This window comes from Crassostrea angulata, unplaced genomic scaffold (assembly GCF_025612915.1).
Source record: "Crassostrea angulata isolate pt1a10 unplaced genomic scaffold, ASM2561291v2 HiC_scaffold_22, whole genome shotgun sequence".
Taxonomy (NCBI): Eukaryota; Metazoa; Mollusca; class Bivalvia; order Ostreida; family Ostreidae; genus Magallana; species Magallana angulata.
In genome coordinates this window covers 1-17,941 of record NW_026441577.1, presented here as the reverse complement: position 1 = coordinate 17,941, position 17,941 = coordinate 1, and the positions used below count along the sequence as shown (strand labels likewise).

At 33.7% G+C, this 17,941-nt stretch overlaps 1 protein-coding gene across 1 annotated transcript; it reads right to left on the bottom strand.

The window, feature by feature from the left end:
- Nucleotides 1-1,285: 1,285 nt before the first annotated feature.
- On the bottom strand, nt 1,286-5,027 carry LOC128168633 (uncharacterized). Its single transcript, XM_052834785.1, has 3 exons — nt 4,871-5,027; nt 1,530-1,715; nt 1,286-1,323 (listed from the first exon to the last, which is right to left on the bottom strand). The coding sequence occupies exons 1-3, from the start codon at nt 5,025-5,027 to the stop codon at nt 1,286-1,288; spliced, it is 381 nt and encodes a 126-aa protein (XP_052690745.1).
- Between the last annotated feature and the right edge of the window lie 12,914 nt (nt 5,028-17,941).

Here is a 17,941-nt window from a genome sequence, read left to right as displayed (position 1 = left end):
GAACATTGCGCAAAAGAATCTATACAGTCAAGAGCGGCATTTAAACTATCTGGATCATCAGCCAACGTTAATGCTGAGTCATCTGCGTATTGGCTGATTAAATATTCGGTGTTATTTATATTTATATAAAAGCAAAGACTTTTAAGGGATCTAGACTCCTCATTTTAGGGGCTAACTTCTTTTCATTGGTATCAAATGAAAGTTTTTATTATTCTGCACAAGTTTTGTTCTATATTTGTTTAGAAAACAATGACAACTAAAAAGTTATTAAGCAAAGATATAAGCAAAATTTAACATTTTTTTGAAACATAAATTTCGATGTATTTTTTTAAGGAGTATAAGTGAATTATTGTAGACCTGAAGCATGCTAACACTCAACATGGTCAGCACTCATAAAACCAATCCATATTTCTAACATGCCATATTGAACTCTAAATAATGAAAATAAAACACCAAATCAGATTCACAACAGATTTATTCGTTTTCATGTATTGTAATCCACCCCCCTCTGTGGCATTATTTGGTCTTGGCTTCAAGACAATGAGTAAAATTTGTGTAAATAAAGTATTTGTAAATTACATTATAAATTTACAATGGAAATGCCATTAGTGCATTGACACCAAATGGGTATAGTAAAAAACACATCAATGTCTAAAAAGTTCAACAATTTTCAAACAACTAACTGTGCAAATTTATTCATTCCGGTTAACGGCAAAGAAAATATTTGAAACATAAAAAAATAGCAAGTGGCTCAAAAACAATATTACAACTTCAACAATTTCAATCAATATAAATGCAAAACACCAACTTGGTCTTCCCAGATTCCGGTAAACGGCAACCCGAGACAAAAATTGTTCAACTACTAATTGTCATTATCAAATAATTTCAACTGCACATCAATTGTGCACAGGTAGATCGGGAACAACACGCGCATTCATCCACATGGCGAAAGTGAATGCATGCACTGCATGTATTCAGTGAAGCCAGCGCCACTATGTGAAGTAAGCGGGTAGTTCCTAGACCTTGCCACATCCCACATGAAAAATAAACTTGGTTCAAAACTAGTAGAGTTTGGGATAAACAAGTATCCCAGTTTAGCTAAATTGTTCAATAGCTGCACAAATTATATTTAAAAATAGTTCAGTTCCTTTTTCAGACAAATGAACACCATCCCTGTCAAACAACAGCTCATCGTTGGGTTTGATATCTGGGTACTTAATGTAGCCACCCCCATTTCTAACAAGCTCAGCTGCAATGGAACTGTTTAACCTTTATAAAGATTTGTTCATGGCATTGACATCTTCAGAGTATCTCCATTTCCTCCTAGATACCAATTGTGACCATATAATTTTTGTATCAGGCAGAAGTTGCTGAATTTTACCTAAAGTGGTTTTGACATTCTCAATTAACTCTTTCAACTTTGTTTTGCCCATGTCATTTGCAGCACAATGCATTATCAAATAATAGGGTTTGTCATTAACTTTCAACAAAGTTTTGATTTTTTTTATACATGTCTGTCCAGATCATACCCCCTTTTCCTTGCCACCACATATTTATCCTTAACCTCTGAAGACCCAAGTTCACTCCACTTGGCCTATCTCTGGCTGCAACAAATGCTCTTTTCACTATAGAAGAACCCACGAACCAAGCTTCATTTTCAGCTTTACAGATTTCATCATCTGACAAGCCCAATTTGGCTGCATTGGTAGCCGCACCTATTCGAAAAGAATGGGACTTGTACTTAGTGCTATCAACGCCAATTGTTTTCAATACTTTGCTCAACACCGATGTAAAACTGAAAACGAGTAAGCGGCTGACCCCCAAAGTGGCAAAGCAAGTTGCCTTGTCTATTTGGTCTAAATTTTAAAAATTCTGCCATAATATAAACTTGCTTTATGCTAGTTTATGATTGAACATTCTGAATAATAACCATTTTCCCCTTTCCCCTTTTATAAGCTTTGGAGTGCTCCAGATATAATTTCATTAAAGATTTATCTGATGACAACTCCAGGTTTTTAAACTGGACTGCATGACCTACAGCTTGTTTCTTTCCATCAGTTATCTCACCTACCCTAAAATATTCAAAAAAGCTAAACTTTAAGCAGCTGCAAAAAGTTTTGCTTCATAAATACCATTGCAGACAATTGGCAATGATTTCAATATACTCTCCAAGATGTTTCATGTTATTGGTAATCTGATATCGTTAGACTTAGCCTTTCTTATATAACCTTCTTATAATTTTCTGACTATAACATTTTGAGTCACATCTGTGTAATTATACAACTTCAGATAGTATGAAATTCCAGACCGATAGGTCTTTGCTGTAGATTCTCCCAACTGTCTTGCTGACATGTAACCAACAAATTGTATAATTTGCTCTAAGGAGGAGGCCAAAGCCTTTCAAGGCTAATAGTATCACGAAATTCCTCAAAACTTGTCAACCCTTGTCTATATGTCGCTTGTGTATTTTGTGCTGTTGCTAGTTGTAATAATTTGTTTACTTCATATCCGACATCATCGCTAGAAATTCGTCTGGAATGGTCTCTGAGTTCAAGTCTGCCCACGGTGCTAGCTGACGGAAGTGATGAAACTGTTTACGAGATAAAGAATCCGCTATATTATTTTTCTTCCCTAATATGTGTTGTGCTTTAAACATGATGTCATTTCTAAGGAGCAAGAGTACCAATTTCCTTAATAGCCCGTTTTGATTTTGATGTTTGCCTGTTAACTATGGATACTAAATCATTGTTATCAATATACATGATGATTTTTTTGTTTGCAAAATATTTTTCCCCCACAAATACATTGCCAGTAGTATAGGGACTAATTCCAGAAATGACATTTCCTTGAAGATTGAGCTTTCCCAACCAAGGGACCATGACCAGTAAGACCAATGACCCTGACAGTAAGCACCGCACCCCAATTCTGGATTTCCACTGCTGTCGGTGTACAACTCGATATTGTCACCGCTTAACCACTCACTTTCATGGATCAATCTAATGCCATTAAAGTCTTGCAAAAACTTTAACCACATCATTATATCTTCCTTCATACCACTACCTAATTTTATATGATAATGAGGTTTGGTTATTCCACAAGTTGCATCATAAAACCGCCTATTAAAAGCCCTTGCATTTGGGACACCTTTGCTAAAAAGAATTAAACTTCCAACAGTACTTTTGAAGCTGGAGAGATTTTTTGATCAAACTTGATGTTAGAAGTGCAGTTAATTGCTGTATTTTTTCTGGTGGGAGTCTTACAACCATTTCTGAGGTGTCTATTTCTAACCCTAGAAAAATTATGTCTGTACAAGGACCCATTGTCTTTTCTTGTGCTAAGGGAACACCAATGAATTCACACAAGTCCTGGAACCCTTGCATCAGCTGAACACACTCATCTGAACCAGAGGCCACCCAAAAATAAAAAAAATTATCTAAATAATGAAAAATGTTACCCGTTTTAATTCGTCTTTTCAAATCCCATTGCAAAAATGTTGAACATTTTTCGAATAGATTACAAGAAATTGCTTAGCCCATTGGCAGGCACTTATCAATGTAATATTTTCCCTCAAACTTGAAACCTAGTAGGTCAAAATTTCCTGGGTTTATAATCATTAGTCTAAATGCAGACTTTATATCCATTTTTGCCAAAACAGTGCCTTTACCTAACCATGCAACTTCCTGTAATACCTGATCTAGAGATGTGTATGCAACTGAACAGTCCTCTGGGTCTATGAAATGATTAACACTATTCATTTCTGGATAAGAAAGATGTGTTATTAATCTCCAGCTACCTCCAGACTTGGGGACTATACCTATTGGCGAAACTCTTAAGTTGGATATTGGTTTGTTTGAAAAGGGGCCTGCAATTCTGTCTAAAGAAACCTCACTATTTAAGTTTTCCCTTGCTGCTTCTGGAAATTGCAAAACAAATTCTAATTTTTTTTATTCACCCCCTAGCCTTGGACCCCTATAGCCAATTCTAAAACCAAACTGAAAACCTTGTCATAATTCAGTTCCTATAGCCTTATTTGAATAGTTTTGTAGTAGTGGTTTTAAATTCTAAATTTTTATTGGGGTATATCCCAACTTCCAGACATTGAGCCTAGTAGTGATTGCCCCTACCCCCTAGAATGGAATGCTCATCTACTCCTTGTATTTTGATACTGCCCCCTATGTCCTTCATTGCAGCCCTTGCTACGAAATGGCTGCCCCCCCCCCCCCCGGATGACTGCATATGCTCTTTCTTTGGGCAAATTGCTAGCGGATGCAGGGCATTACAATTTATACATTGATGCAAATAACCGCAGTGTGCCTTGAAACAAGACCCCCTGAAAATTATATGTATAACACTTCCTATTCTGACTGTGGTTTTGTGTATCAGCAGCCAGAAATGACCTTCATATAGGTGTAATGTAAATTAACCACAATTCCGGGTCAATTGTTCCCCATGTTCCTGATGGGTTTTTTGCAAAATTTAATCGAAATTGCTGGTCATACTCTTTGAATCCTAAACCGGATGGCCTAACTGCTGCTAACCTAACGTCATTCATGTATTTCAAGAGATCCAAGGCTTTAATAGGATGAGCCTCCAAATAAAAGCTTGCAAATATGATAAAAGCATCTGTCCATTAGTGAATATTAGTAATATGTTTTTGCATTTTTTTCGGTAGCTTGAAGCTCGCCGTTTACCATAACAAGTGATTGTTTTTGAGGCTCATTGGAATTAACATACCTTTTTGTCAAGTCTACGTACAGACCGTTAATTATTTTGTTCTTCAACTCTTGAGAAACATTTAAACCTAAAACGTTGTTATAGCTATCAATCATTTGAGGAATATCGTTGTGTTCAGTAAAATTTTGAATTGTACCTGATTCTGAGCAAGGTTTAGTGTTTCCAACCACATGGTCAACCTCCAGAGTGTCCCTGTTTACAGATTGCCCCCTCTTTTCTTTTGACTGCTGTTGATTTTTTGTCGGACCTTCTCTCCGCTCTGCAATCCGTTTGCTCTTCTTAACTTTCGGCATGATGTGCGCACGCTAACGTCAGGCCAACAGAAATCCACCAACATCGACTTTATCCTTTATTATATTTTTTTTTACTATCGACGTAAATATTGTCACTGTAAATTGTTACTCGAACCAGTTTCAATAATTTCGCACGATATTTTGTATAAAAGATTCACTTATTTGAAAATATTTTTCTCACAACTATTTCATGTGCATCCCGGTTGCTGACTTTTTCAAAAAGGAAGGTTGTTAAACGTAAACCAAAACTGTAGAAATTTCCGGAATAAAAAATTCCAGAATCATTAAAAAACTTAGCTTCACTCTAAAATAAATTGATTTATTTTTTAATTAATAAATTTTATTAAACAAACATGTAAAACTAGGAAGACAACGTTCAAGATGTCTACATTAAATATTTGTAAACTTAAACTACTTGCTACGGATCGACTCGGAGACCCACTAAAAGAGGGGAATAACTCAAATCCGGAAGTAGCGATTTCACAATATTTTGTGCTCTAGTGAGCTATTGCTCAATAAACCCTGAAAATTTGAATAAAATCTATTGACAAACAAGCGATATATTAAAGTTTAAAGAAACGTCTAGAAGTAAAAGAAGAAGAAAAATAATAATAAAGAATGTCCAACAGAATCAGTACAAGATCTTCCGTTTGAAACGGAAGACCTTAATAATAAAGAAAAGAAACAATGAAATAACAAGAGGGTCTTCCGTCGGAAACAGAAGACCCTAATAACCATTAGAATCAGTACAAGATCTTCCGTTGGAAACGGAAGACCTTAATAAAGTTTTCATTCTATTAAACACTAAACTAAAAACTCTACTAAACAAAATTTGTGATGCCGAAATATCTTAGGTAGCAAGGGACAGTTTCGAATAAAGTACCCGTCAATATTTTTGTAAAATTGAGAGTTGCTGTACTTGAAGGCTTATGAGTGTTGCTAAAATTCATGAAATGATTTTTAATGATTATCATTAGTTAGAGGGGTGTCTCTTGTTGAAATTGATATGCAATATGTAGGCCCCTTACGTTAGGTACATGAGAATCAGAAGTAAAATGCTAAACCTGCGGCTATGACTGTTGTGCTGACTTTACACAGTGAAATTGCAAGTTACAGACGGGAGGTAAAATAACACGAAAAGTAGGTGGATGGGACATTGAAAACTATACACCGGTAAGTTTGTGACATGTGATAGTGCAACATGCACGCGGTACGGAAGGTCAACCCTCTGCAGGGAATTAGCTGAGGGAGGTCTAAAAAGCTGAAAAATCATGAAAAATAAGCAAAATATGAAAGGGTCAAAATCTCATAAAAACCAGTTTGTAGAGAATTTTACAGGTTTTGGTAATTTTCTTCAGAAATTGGTGATTGGCCTTTTAAAGAGTGAATTAAAGGTATTTGTGCTGAATGGGAACTGAGGAAATTCTAGTTACAGAGTTCCGAAGACATGCATCCCTTGGCTACAATGCATGGTATCAAAAAACTGTCCCCTGCCACCTTAAGTGGAGAAAATTAGGGAGAAAAAATTAGTCTGAATTTTCTCTGTTTGCAACAAGTCCGTTATATTTCAACGGATTATAAATCCTAAAACGCCCAACGGCAGGTTATAGAGTTATTATCTGGTATATATTGAATTTATATCTTAATTTAACAATATTTATGTTTATAACATTTAATGTAACGTCAGGCAATGGTTAATTATGTCCTTTTTCAATGATGTTTCTGAAGAAAAATGAACCATGCAGTGAACTTTGACACAGTCAAAATATTTAAGCTAATGACCTCCATTTTGTTCTGTTCATCAGTAAGCTAATTGACTTCTTAATATTAAAATTTGATTAGAGCAAAAAACCTAATTACTAAAACCTAAATCACACTCTGTAAAATCAACAGTATCAACAAAGGCAAAGTTATTGAAACAAGATGATTCACTCGTCATAACGGAATAACTAATTCGAAATAACGAGATAATTAAATCCGTTCAGCGAGATACCTTCATTGTTTATCTAAATACAGGATGAACTTTTTATCAAAAAACCAAATGATGTTTAAAATACTTGAAATTCACATATTTCACTTTTAAACATGGCATATGTTAAAATACAGTAAAATGTGTCCGTAGCCGTCGCCACAACAAAACTAGTAAATCTTTTGTGGTAGCGCATTACGAAGCTACAATGTGAAACCATTCTGGGTGATAGCTAAGGACGCAGTTTTACATTTAAAAGAAAATTAACTTAGAAATTGTCATTCCCATAACACAACGGTAATTGGGACGTCTTAAAGTGTACTTCTCCGTATACTTCTTAAAACATATAATTATTATATGAATAACATGCACATATTCATTCTGTTAGATGAAATTCGAGGTGTCATTGCAGCATCAATAAAAACCTACTACCTGGATAATAACAATCTATTTCTGTTGGAACTTCGTCTTTTAAAGAGTTTTTACATGCACATGCCAACTCATCTTCTCTTCATGCGTAAACCGATTTTTTTTTCTCACATTTTCTTTTCATTTCTCTACTTTACTGATATACAAATCACATATACTTTTTTCTTATTCACATTAAAAGCGTACACAGAAAATCAAAAACATTAAACCGTGTAAAAATCAAAAAGAATAAGTGTAGCATTGTGCGAGATGTGCATTGCCTTATGCATGACACGCATGATATTTGTTCTTATAAAACAGCGCTAAAAAATAATATGAATGGATCTCGTAACCCATATTATCGAACACTGACCAAAAAGAAATCAGCGAATCTAACAAATAATCCCCTAACGAAGAAATATTTGCTAAAACCAGAGCACTTATTTTTTGACACTATTTACGAAAAGATAAAACGAAGTTTAAACCATTGTAAGCAACAAAACACGTATATGTAATTTGACTTTAATGTCAAAGTTATCACATGATTACACGCTTTTGTTGGTAGCGACAAACATTCCTAACACTTGATTTTTTTAAAGAAAAAAATATAAAAAATGTACGAGAAAATACTGACCCAATAAATGAAATACATTTAAAAATCTACACATATGTCTTTCTATCAATATCTCATAAAAAACAAAAAACAAACCTATTCAACATCAATTTAAAACATACAAAGTCATTAAATATATAATAGTCATGTTGTATACTGTTTCTCTTTAAAACTGAATTACAGTTGCATTTCGATATCTCGAACACTGATATCTCGAATACAATGGATATGTCGAACTGATTTGTTTAAGTCCCAACCACCTATTTGTTTAGTATTTTCCCTCGATATCTCAAATACTCGGATATCTCGAAGTTTTTCAACAGCCCTATCTAGTTCGAGATAATGAATTTTGCCTGTATATCAGAAAGGACAATAGTATAAAAGCGTATCAAACATGTACTTTGTCACGTCTGTAATGTATTTGTACATGGAATTCTTGGGTATACATTATAAGGTAATGAACTATTAGAATTGATATATGACAATATATTTAATCATTTTCCCTTTCAATTTGTTTTGAATTTTTGAAACTTTACATTAAGTATTTAAGATCTTTCAGAATCTACTGAAGCAGTCAATCAGATCAAAGATTATTAGTACAGTGGAATTTTCTCCAGGTATATATAAACATCGTTGCAAGTGCTAAACATTCATAAATAAATTGACAAATAGCTATTGAAATTAATTAACGAGCTTCATTGTATAACGAGATATAATCTTGTTTAACAGTACTGAAACCATATTCAGCAGAGGCCAAAGTCATTTATAATAATGATTACAATTATGATAGACCAAAGATCGACGTAAAGTTTTCGGTGAAAAATGCAGAAGCAAGGATGTCAAGGAGCCAGGTAGGTTAGAAAGAAAAATACAACTTGCAGTGATAGTCATTAGAGAATTTTAGATATTTTTGTTTTCGGGTAAACTGGTTTGACAGGTAAGATTTTTCTCCTCTTCTTAGAAATCTAACTTCGAGTAGAATTATACTGTTAACCCGGTAAAATAAATTTTACATCTGCGTATGGGTTTTGCCATCAAACAAAAGATGTAGGCAAAGGGAATGAAAGCTAAAAATTCTGATATATATATATATATATATATATATATATATATATATATATATATATATATATATATATATATATATATATATATATATATATATATATAAAGTGAAAGAAAACAATGAACAATTGCGTAAAGCTAAAGAAAATCATTTTGTTAAACTGTTTAAACCTAAGTTAAATTCTTAATATTTTGTATTTTTAGCATCTGCATATATATACATGTATATAATTATGCACAAGAGACACTGGACTTTTATTATTATAATTGTGTTGACTCTTTTTATGCATTGTATAATGTTTTGACGTCACTATGTTTTGACGTCATAATCACGTCTTCAACAGTTTGTTTGTATAACGTTGCCTACCTAACATCACGAGATTGACGTCATACTGTTCTTGTTTACTTTGTTTTTTTAAATCTACTGAAGAGCCAGGTAGGGTGAAAGCGCTATAGATAAAAGTTGTTTGAGCATTGGACTTATTTTTGTGTTAATATATATATATATATATATATATAATCAAAAAAGAAAAAGAAAATGAACAGGTCCAAAGTCCAAAGAGTGAATAGAAACTTTGGAACTGTTCATTTTCTTTTTCTTTTTTGATTATTTATACTGTGTGATATCACCTTTCACTCATTTTGGATTATATATATATATATATATATATATATATATATATATATATATATATATATATATATATATATATATATATATATATATTTATATATATAATAAAAGAAAAAAAGCAACACTAACTGCAAAACATAAGCACTTTCATTGTTAACAATCTTCAAAACGTCTGAAGATTTTTAACAATTAAAGCGCTTATGTTTTGCAGTTAGTGTTGCTTTTTTTCTTTTATTATATTTTTACCGGACACTGAGATTATACTTTTGTGATTTGGATATATATATATATATATATATATATATATATATATATATATATATATATATATATATATATATATATATATATATATATATATACCCAAAGTCTCTTTTTCAATGAATAATAAAAAACTTTTTAAACACTGTTTCAAAATATTTCGACCGTGTTACCGGTCTTCATCAGTCGGTGTTTATTGTCTATAGCAACACAACGTAGAACATATACTATGACGTCACAATGTGAATACAGTCTGGCAAGTGACGTCATACAACAATATTGCGCCAAAAACGTATGAAATATAGGTGAGAGTCTATAGAAAGCACATTGATAGCCGTAATTAGTACATAAACAAGTAATATATGAAAAATGTATAGATAACGGGACATAAAATAAAGGAAATGTCTATACAAACTAGTAATAATGTAGTCTAAAGACAATAATGTTTCCTTTTGTTGATACCAAAAGGCATATAAGTATTTAATTTTTTCTTCCACAAATTTTCTCTGAATTTTCTGTAAGTTTCATCTTTGTACAATTTTTCGATACCTATTACAGAATAATCCTCAACTGTATGTTCGTCAGTATAAAAATGCATTGCTACAGGGTCGTTAGTTTCTCTCCTGATCAGTGACAAATTTAAAACATGTCTTTGATATAAAGTCACCCCCGTTTCCCCAACATATACAATTTTGTTACACTTTTTACAAAACACCCCATAAACAACATTACTTGACTTGCAATCGATATGATTTTTAACTTGATACGTTTTGCCCTTAGAATCTTGAAATATGCCAGAACAAATAATATAATTACACATAACACATTCTTTTGCACCACACGGCTCGCATAAGTGTTGTTTTTTTAAAAAAGAGGTTATTATGTTTCTTATGGAACAATGTCTTTCAAGTTTTTGTCTCTCCTGAATGCCACTATAGGTGTGTTATGAAGCGGCTGGAATTTTCGAGAATATTTTGACGTTTCTTTAATATTTGATGAATATTTGGTAGTCCTCTGGAATAGTTTAACACAGACGGAACACGGTTACACTTTTTGTTATTTTTTCTGTAGTTCAATAAATCCGAGCGGTTGAATTTATCCACCTTCGCCAGCTGATCCTCGACCTCCTTGTTGGAATATCCACATTTGTGTAAATTAGTTTTAATTTTCTCCCGTTGTTTGAAATATCCCTCATCTGTTGAGCAGATTCGGTGCGCACGGATACCCAGTCCAAATGGTATAGATTTTTTTGTAGATTCAGGATGGCTGGATTTTTTATTTAGGTACATGTGTTTGTCAGTGGGTTTACTGTACAGGTCGGTAGAAAGAAATCCTTTTTCAATAGAAATATTGACATCTAGGAACTCTATGCTAGATTTAGAAAAGCGTAGATCAAGCTGAATATTTGGGTGTATACCATTTGCCATTTTATGGAAATGTAGGAGATCGGCTTCTGTCCCTGACCAGATTCCAAATATGTCATCGATATATCTTACATAAAAAAGAGGTTGTACGTTACACTGTTCCAAAAGAATACGTTCCCAATCCCCCATATATATACACGCATAGTTTCTGCCAAGTTTGGATCCAATAGCAGTTCCTTCTGTTTGAATATATTGTTTGTTGTTAAAACTAAAATTGTTATTTTCCAGGACAGCATCCATCATCTGTAAAATGGTATTTGTGTCAACTTCTTTTTTCTGTTGTTGATTTAAAACTTTTGCTATTACTTCCCGCGCTTCTTGTCTGGGTATACTGGGAAACAGCGCTTTCACGTCCATACAAAATAATATTGAAGAATTGGATAATGGTTGATTTACGGTAGAAAGTTTTCTTAAAAAATCCGTAGTGTCTTGTACATAACTTTTTAACGATCGGTTTGCCTCCTCCAATTGCGATTCTACATATTCTGCAAGATTCTCTGTTGGATGTTGGCGGCCATTTACTATTGTTCTATATGGATGGTTTTCCTTATGAATTTTTGGATTTGCCTGTAGTTTTCCTGACAATATTTCTGTAGGTAAAAGATAATGTCGTAATTCAGACGTGATGGATCCTCTTTTATACATATTGTTAATTAGTTTCTTAATTTTGTTAGTGATTTGTTTGCTTTTATCTACTTTAACTTGATCATATGACGCACTGTTAATCATTTCGTTCTCCAACTGGTCGACGTACTTATTGGTGTCCATCACTACTATCCCAGATCCCTTGTCTGCTGGTCTAATAATTATGATTTGATCATGTAATAAATCCCTCATTGCTTTGTCTTCTGAAACAGTTATGTTACTTGAAAATTTTCTATTTAACCCCCGGATAACGTCTTCTTTAACTTGTCTGATGTATTCATCCAACCACTTGTCTCTTCCCTCTTCTGGTGTCCAATTACTCTTAGAGTTTTTATGATTAATAGTACCTGCATCTTGTGAAGAAATGTCATGTTCTTCGCCAATGAAATACTCCCGAAACTGCATCCTACGTTCCCAAGTCTGCAGATCTGTTAGTAACTGTGTGAAATCAATAATTTTTCTAGTTAGTACAAGTTTTGATCCTTTTTTCAATAAACTCATTTGATCTGCAGTAAGTTTTTTTGATGATAAGTTGATAACTTCCATGTCACATGTTTCAGCTACTGTTTTTGGTGAACATACTTCCTGTTCGTTGGCCTGAGTAGTTATTTCGTCAATATTAGCGTGTATTGATGGTTGGTAATTCTCTTCTTCAGGAGAGGGTGATAAGTTGCAAATACATGGGCGATGTGAGGTCTTAATTAAGTTAAAATGATTTGACGAATAATTAAGACAAATAAAATCTTTCTTATGATTACATTCACCAAGCGGATATTTCTGCCACTGCGATTGTCCATTGAAATATGTTTTAACAAAAATGTCTTTATCAAAACCATAAGATGTAGCGATGATTTCTGCCTCTGTGGCCCAGGAGGCCACACTGCCATCTAATAATTTGACGTTGTTCAAATGAGTGTCAAAATCCCCATCCACAAATTTTCTGTAAAATAGTCTATTGGAACTCAATTCTTGAACAATGGTGTTTCTTACATTTACGTTTCTACGTTTGAAACAGTGTTTTAAAAGTTTTTTATTATATATATATATATTTATATATATATATATATATATATATATATATATATATATATATATATATATATATATATATATATATATATTATTACTTATTAGGTTAGTTACTGACTCACTACGGAAATATATTGGGTTGATCAATCTCATAGATGGCGAGGCGAAGCCGAGCCGTCTATGAGATTGATCAACCCAATATATTTCCGTAGTGAGTCAGTAACTAACCTAATAAGTGTTTTGTTTTCCCGAGGACTATCAAGCGACATATTTATTCAAAAATAGCGATGATCTACGTAAAGCCATGTACAAGATGCCTAACATCTCGTCCAATTTAACCCATTTAAACTCTTCAAAATTTTCAACCTCACCTTTCAAATACTCTTTAAAAATCCTTGCTTCACCCATGTTTACTTACAATGTTTTGTTGCTAATCAATTTTAAATGTTTCTCCCTTTCCTCTGCAGAGATTTGAGCAAATTTCGACGCTGCCATTTTGTTCTGCTCCAGACAAAACAATGTGACGTCAATATTGTAAGGGCAACTACTCTAATTTTAAAGAATTTCAAAGGGAAACTACTCCAAATACTTTAAGAACTTACGGCATGCGGTTTATGTTTTAAATACTATGAAATGTCGAAATGAGTTAGCAAAGCGTCGACCAATGACGGCCATATTGCCTAATATTATTTCTCACAGAACAAATATAGAGATATATGAGGCAATCACGTGCTATGTTTAAACCAATGAAAACGTGACATTTCAGTCCAAGGGAAAACAAATATATATATATATATATATATATATATATATATATATATATATATATATATATATATATATATATATATATATATATAATTTAAAAATGATAAATATCCAGAATAAAATCACAAATTGATCCTATTAACCGCAAACGTTTTCGCCATTCCTGGCTCTTCAGGCAGTTATGTACAAATGACTAATATGTAACGTAGTAACGTCAATAAGCAAAAGTTCATTGTGACGTCATAATAACGTTAAAGTAGCGGAAAGTTAGAGTCACAGAGCAAAAAGGCGCTAAAAAAATAATAATCGCAAATATAACAAATGATTCAATTATATCACATGCATATAATAAATTTTTCACTGGGTGCAATTAAGTTTTGGTTTAAATAATTTAATAAAGTGGTCTTCCTTGGCTAAGCGCAGTATTTCATTTTCATTTGGAAGTTTATAAAATGGGAATAGGGTAAATTTTCCCTGGCTGCATTCAACAAAATGTTCACAGCATGGAGTATTACGAACACTCGGGTCTTTAATCTGTTGCTTGTGGACACGAACACGCGCGTTTAGTTTCCCCGTCTGTCCAATATAAAATTCTTTGCATGTTGGGCAAATAGCACAATAAATAACATTTTCCGATTTACAGTTCATCGACGAATTGGCGCGAATTTCCATCCCAGATTTTAGTAGAATTGTATTTCCTTCTTCTATGTAGGCACATGTACCACATCTCGGGTCGCCGCATTTTTTCACAGATGGAATTTCCTCCTGCATTGTAAATCGGGCCTTGGTCAAGATTTGGTGCTTGTCGTTGGCTACTGATTATGTCCTCGGATTGTAATAATTTCTTCATATTTTTTGACTGTTCTAATATAGGGTAAAGTCGTTTTGCGTCTGTTAGAATATTTCTGTTCCTTGGATTGTGGGTCACAACAAAAGCAAGTTTCCCGTCGTTGTTGCGATTATTAGAAGACCGGCGAGGATTACGTAGAACATGTAATGGAATTTGTGTCGCTCTTTTTACTCCAGCGTTGATTAAATTTTTCGGGTATCTCTGACGTTGCAGAAATATTTTTAATTCTTCCAGACGTTTAGATCGTAAGGTTTTGTCTGTGATAATTGTACAAATTCTCCGTGCTAAGTTAAACGGAATATTGCGTTTTGTGTGGGAAGGGTGGCATGATCTAAAATCCAGATATTGGTGTGTGTCCGTGGGCTTACAGTATAAATCCGTTGTTATACATGACCCATTTTTTATAATACGTAGATCTAAAAATGGAAGTTCCTTGTCACTCTTCTCCATCGTAAATTGTATTGATTCATTTAAAGTATTTAGTAAAGAATGAAATTTCTCTAAGTCGTCTTCCCCTTTAGTCCAGAAAATGAAACAGTCGTCAAGATAGCGTTTCCAATTTGATCCTATATAGGTACTAAGTTCGGCATCAAACACTTCTGATGTTCTTTCAAAAAGTGTATTTTCTAAATACCCCATTACTAACGTAGCATATGTGGGCGCAACTTTAGTCCCCATAGCGGTACCTTTTGTTTGTAAAAAGAATTCCTCGTCAAAGTGAAAGTGGTTATTTTCCAGAACTAATTTTAGTCCTTCAAGTATGAATTCTTTTGAGAACCGAGTATTTAGAGTGTTTGGATGTCTGTCTATCCAGTAATTTATGGCCTCTAGTCCTAATGTATGTGGGATGTTAGTATAAAGACTTATAACATCGAAGCTGACGAGAATTGTTTTAGGATCGACACTTTTAGGAATATAGTTCAGAAAATCCATATCATCTCTGACGTAACTAGGTAATAATTCACAAAGAGGTTTCAGTATAATGTCCAGTAAGTTACTTAGTCTTTGAGTGCTTGATGCTGGTCCAGCGACAATAGGACGAATTTTCAAGTCGGTTGGTTGAGGTATTTTAATATATATATCAGCACAATTTTTTACCGCGTCTTGGATTTCCTTAGATTTGTGAATTTTGGGCAATCCATAGAAGTTACTGGATTTTACCTCAAAGTTTGTCAAGTAATCAATTTCATTTTTAGTCAGGTTTTCGGCATGTTTTTTAATAAGTTTCTCCACTCTCAGCATTGTGTGTCGATCCTCGTTTGTTGATAATTTACGATAAAAACTTGAATTAGTTGGTTCGTTCAACACCATTTCTCTATAATGGAGTTTATCCATAATAACTACTGCGCCTCCTTTGTCGGCTTCTTTTATAATTATTGTTGAATCCCGTTGTAAGTTGTTGATAGCATGTTGTTGAGATACAGGTAAATTATTATTTATTTTTGTTTCTCCATTGTTTGAGATTGCAGATGATTTAAGACACGTGATGTATTCTTCCAGATGTTTGTCCCTGTTATGAGGGGGTCTAAAGCCTTTTTTATTACGAACAAATGATTCATCCTCATCTGCTGAGTTTTGAAAGAATTCCTTTAGGCGCAATTTACGGCAAAATTCGTCCGTATCAGCTATTAAGTCGACGTTGTCCTTTTTAGGAGTTGGAGTAAATTTCAAGCCATGTTTTAATAATCCTATTTCGGTCTCATTTAAATCCCTTCCGGATAAATGTATAATTTTAGGACCCGTTGGCTCATTTATCAATAATTTTTGAAACGGAACGTGACCTGTTTCTTCCGTGTTCTCTGGGCTCGGCGTTGGCCTAAAAAATTCACACTGGAATTAGGATTACGTGTTTGGTTTTCTCTTCTGGTCCCTTCGCTATCCGTATGATGATGCTTTTGTCCACCATTTTGTCCACCATTTTGTCTTCGTTCATGCGTGCTGGGTCTAGCATTATTGAATCTTTGTTTGTTTGGCAAATCATTAATTCTCCTTTGGACAGATCCTGGGTTGTGAGGTTGTCGGTGTTGGTAGTTTCCTCGTTGTGGTTGTTTACCATGTTTTACTGCATTTGCATAAGACTCTTGTCGTTGAGATGTCCTTGATCTAAATCTAGAGTTGGATCTGTTAAATGTTTTTCTGAGGGCGATGTATGTCTGCTTTCTGGTGGAGTTATTCTTAAAGGAACGGTTGTTTGGCTTTGAAATATTTGACGCCTTCGTTATTTCATTGCCATAGTTTTTTTCGTATTTATCAAACCATACCTTTTTGGTCCCCAGGATTTGTTGTGATTTTGCTTCTTCCCTTGAGACTTCTGATTTCCACAATTCTTGTAGTTTTTCCGCAATTAAACCACTGCATGTTTTGCTTATTTCATCGGCTATAGCTTCATCACAATTTTCAAATTTGTTCTTGAATTTCGGAACTCTTAATCGAAGCAGTGCGATCTCCATTTCAAAACGCCGTAACGCTAGATTTGCTCTAATTTGAGTTTCCTCGGTAGTTTCTGAATCAATAGATTTGATCCTGAATTTTCTTGGAAATATTGTTTGTTCTCTGTTTTTCCAATTTTCATACGTGTCTGCAAGGTTTTCATTCTTAATTGCGTTCCAATACGCTTGTTTCCGCTGATTAAGAAGTTTGTATCACACTGTATGCAGTTCTCTCTTCTTTTCGTACGTTTCCTTTTCAAGATTAAACTCGCTCCAATGTTTCACCATTTCTTGAACATTGGTCCTGTAGTTATCGCTGCAAGATAACACGTCATTTCTATCGCTGTCGGTTACTCTTGTAGAGAGTAACATTTGGACTTCTTCACGGAATATGCGGTTTAATTCCTCCATGTCCCTAATTGCTGTAGTAAAATTGTCATACTTACTACAAAGAGTAGAAATTTTCTCTGAAATTTCTTCCAAAATCCGCTCTATTCCGTTAAATTCCGCTACTGTTTTAGACCGGGTTTGTGACATCCTGGATTCGTGTACCGATGAAAAATAATTTCCCAATACAACAAAAAATAAATCGGCACAGTTTTAAATAATTTAAAAATGATAAATATCCAGAATAAAATCACAAATTGATCCTATTAACCGCAAACGTTTTCGCCATTCCTGGCTCTTCAGGCAGTTATGTACAAATGACTAATATGTAACGTAGTAACGTCAATAAGCAAAAGTTCATTGTGACGTCATAATAACGTTAAAGTAGCGGAAAGTTAGAGTCACAGAGCAAAAAGGCGCTAAAAAAATAAT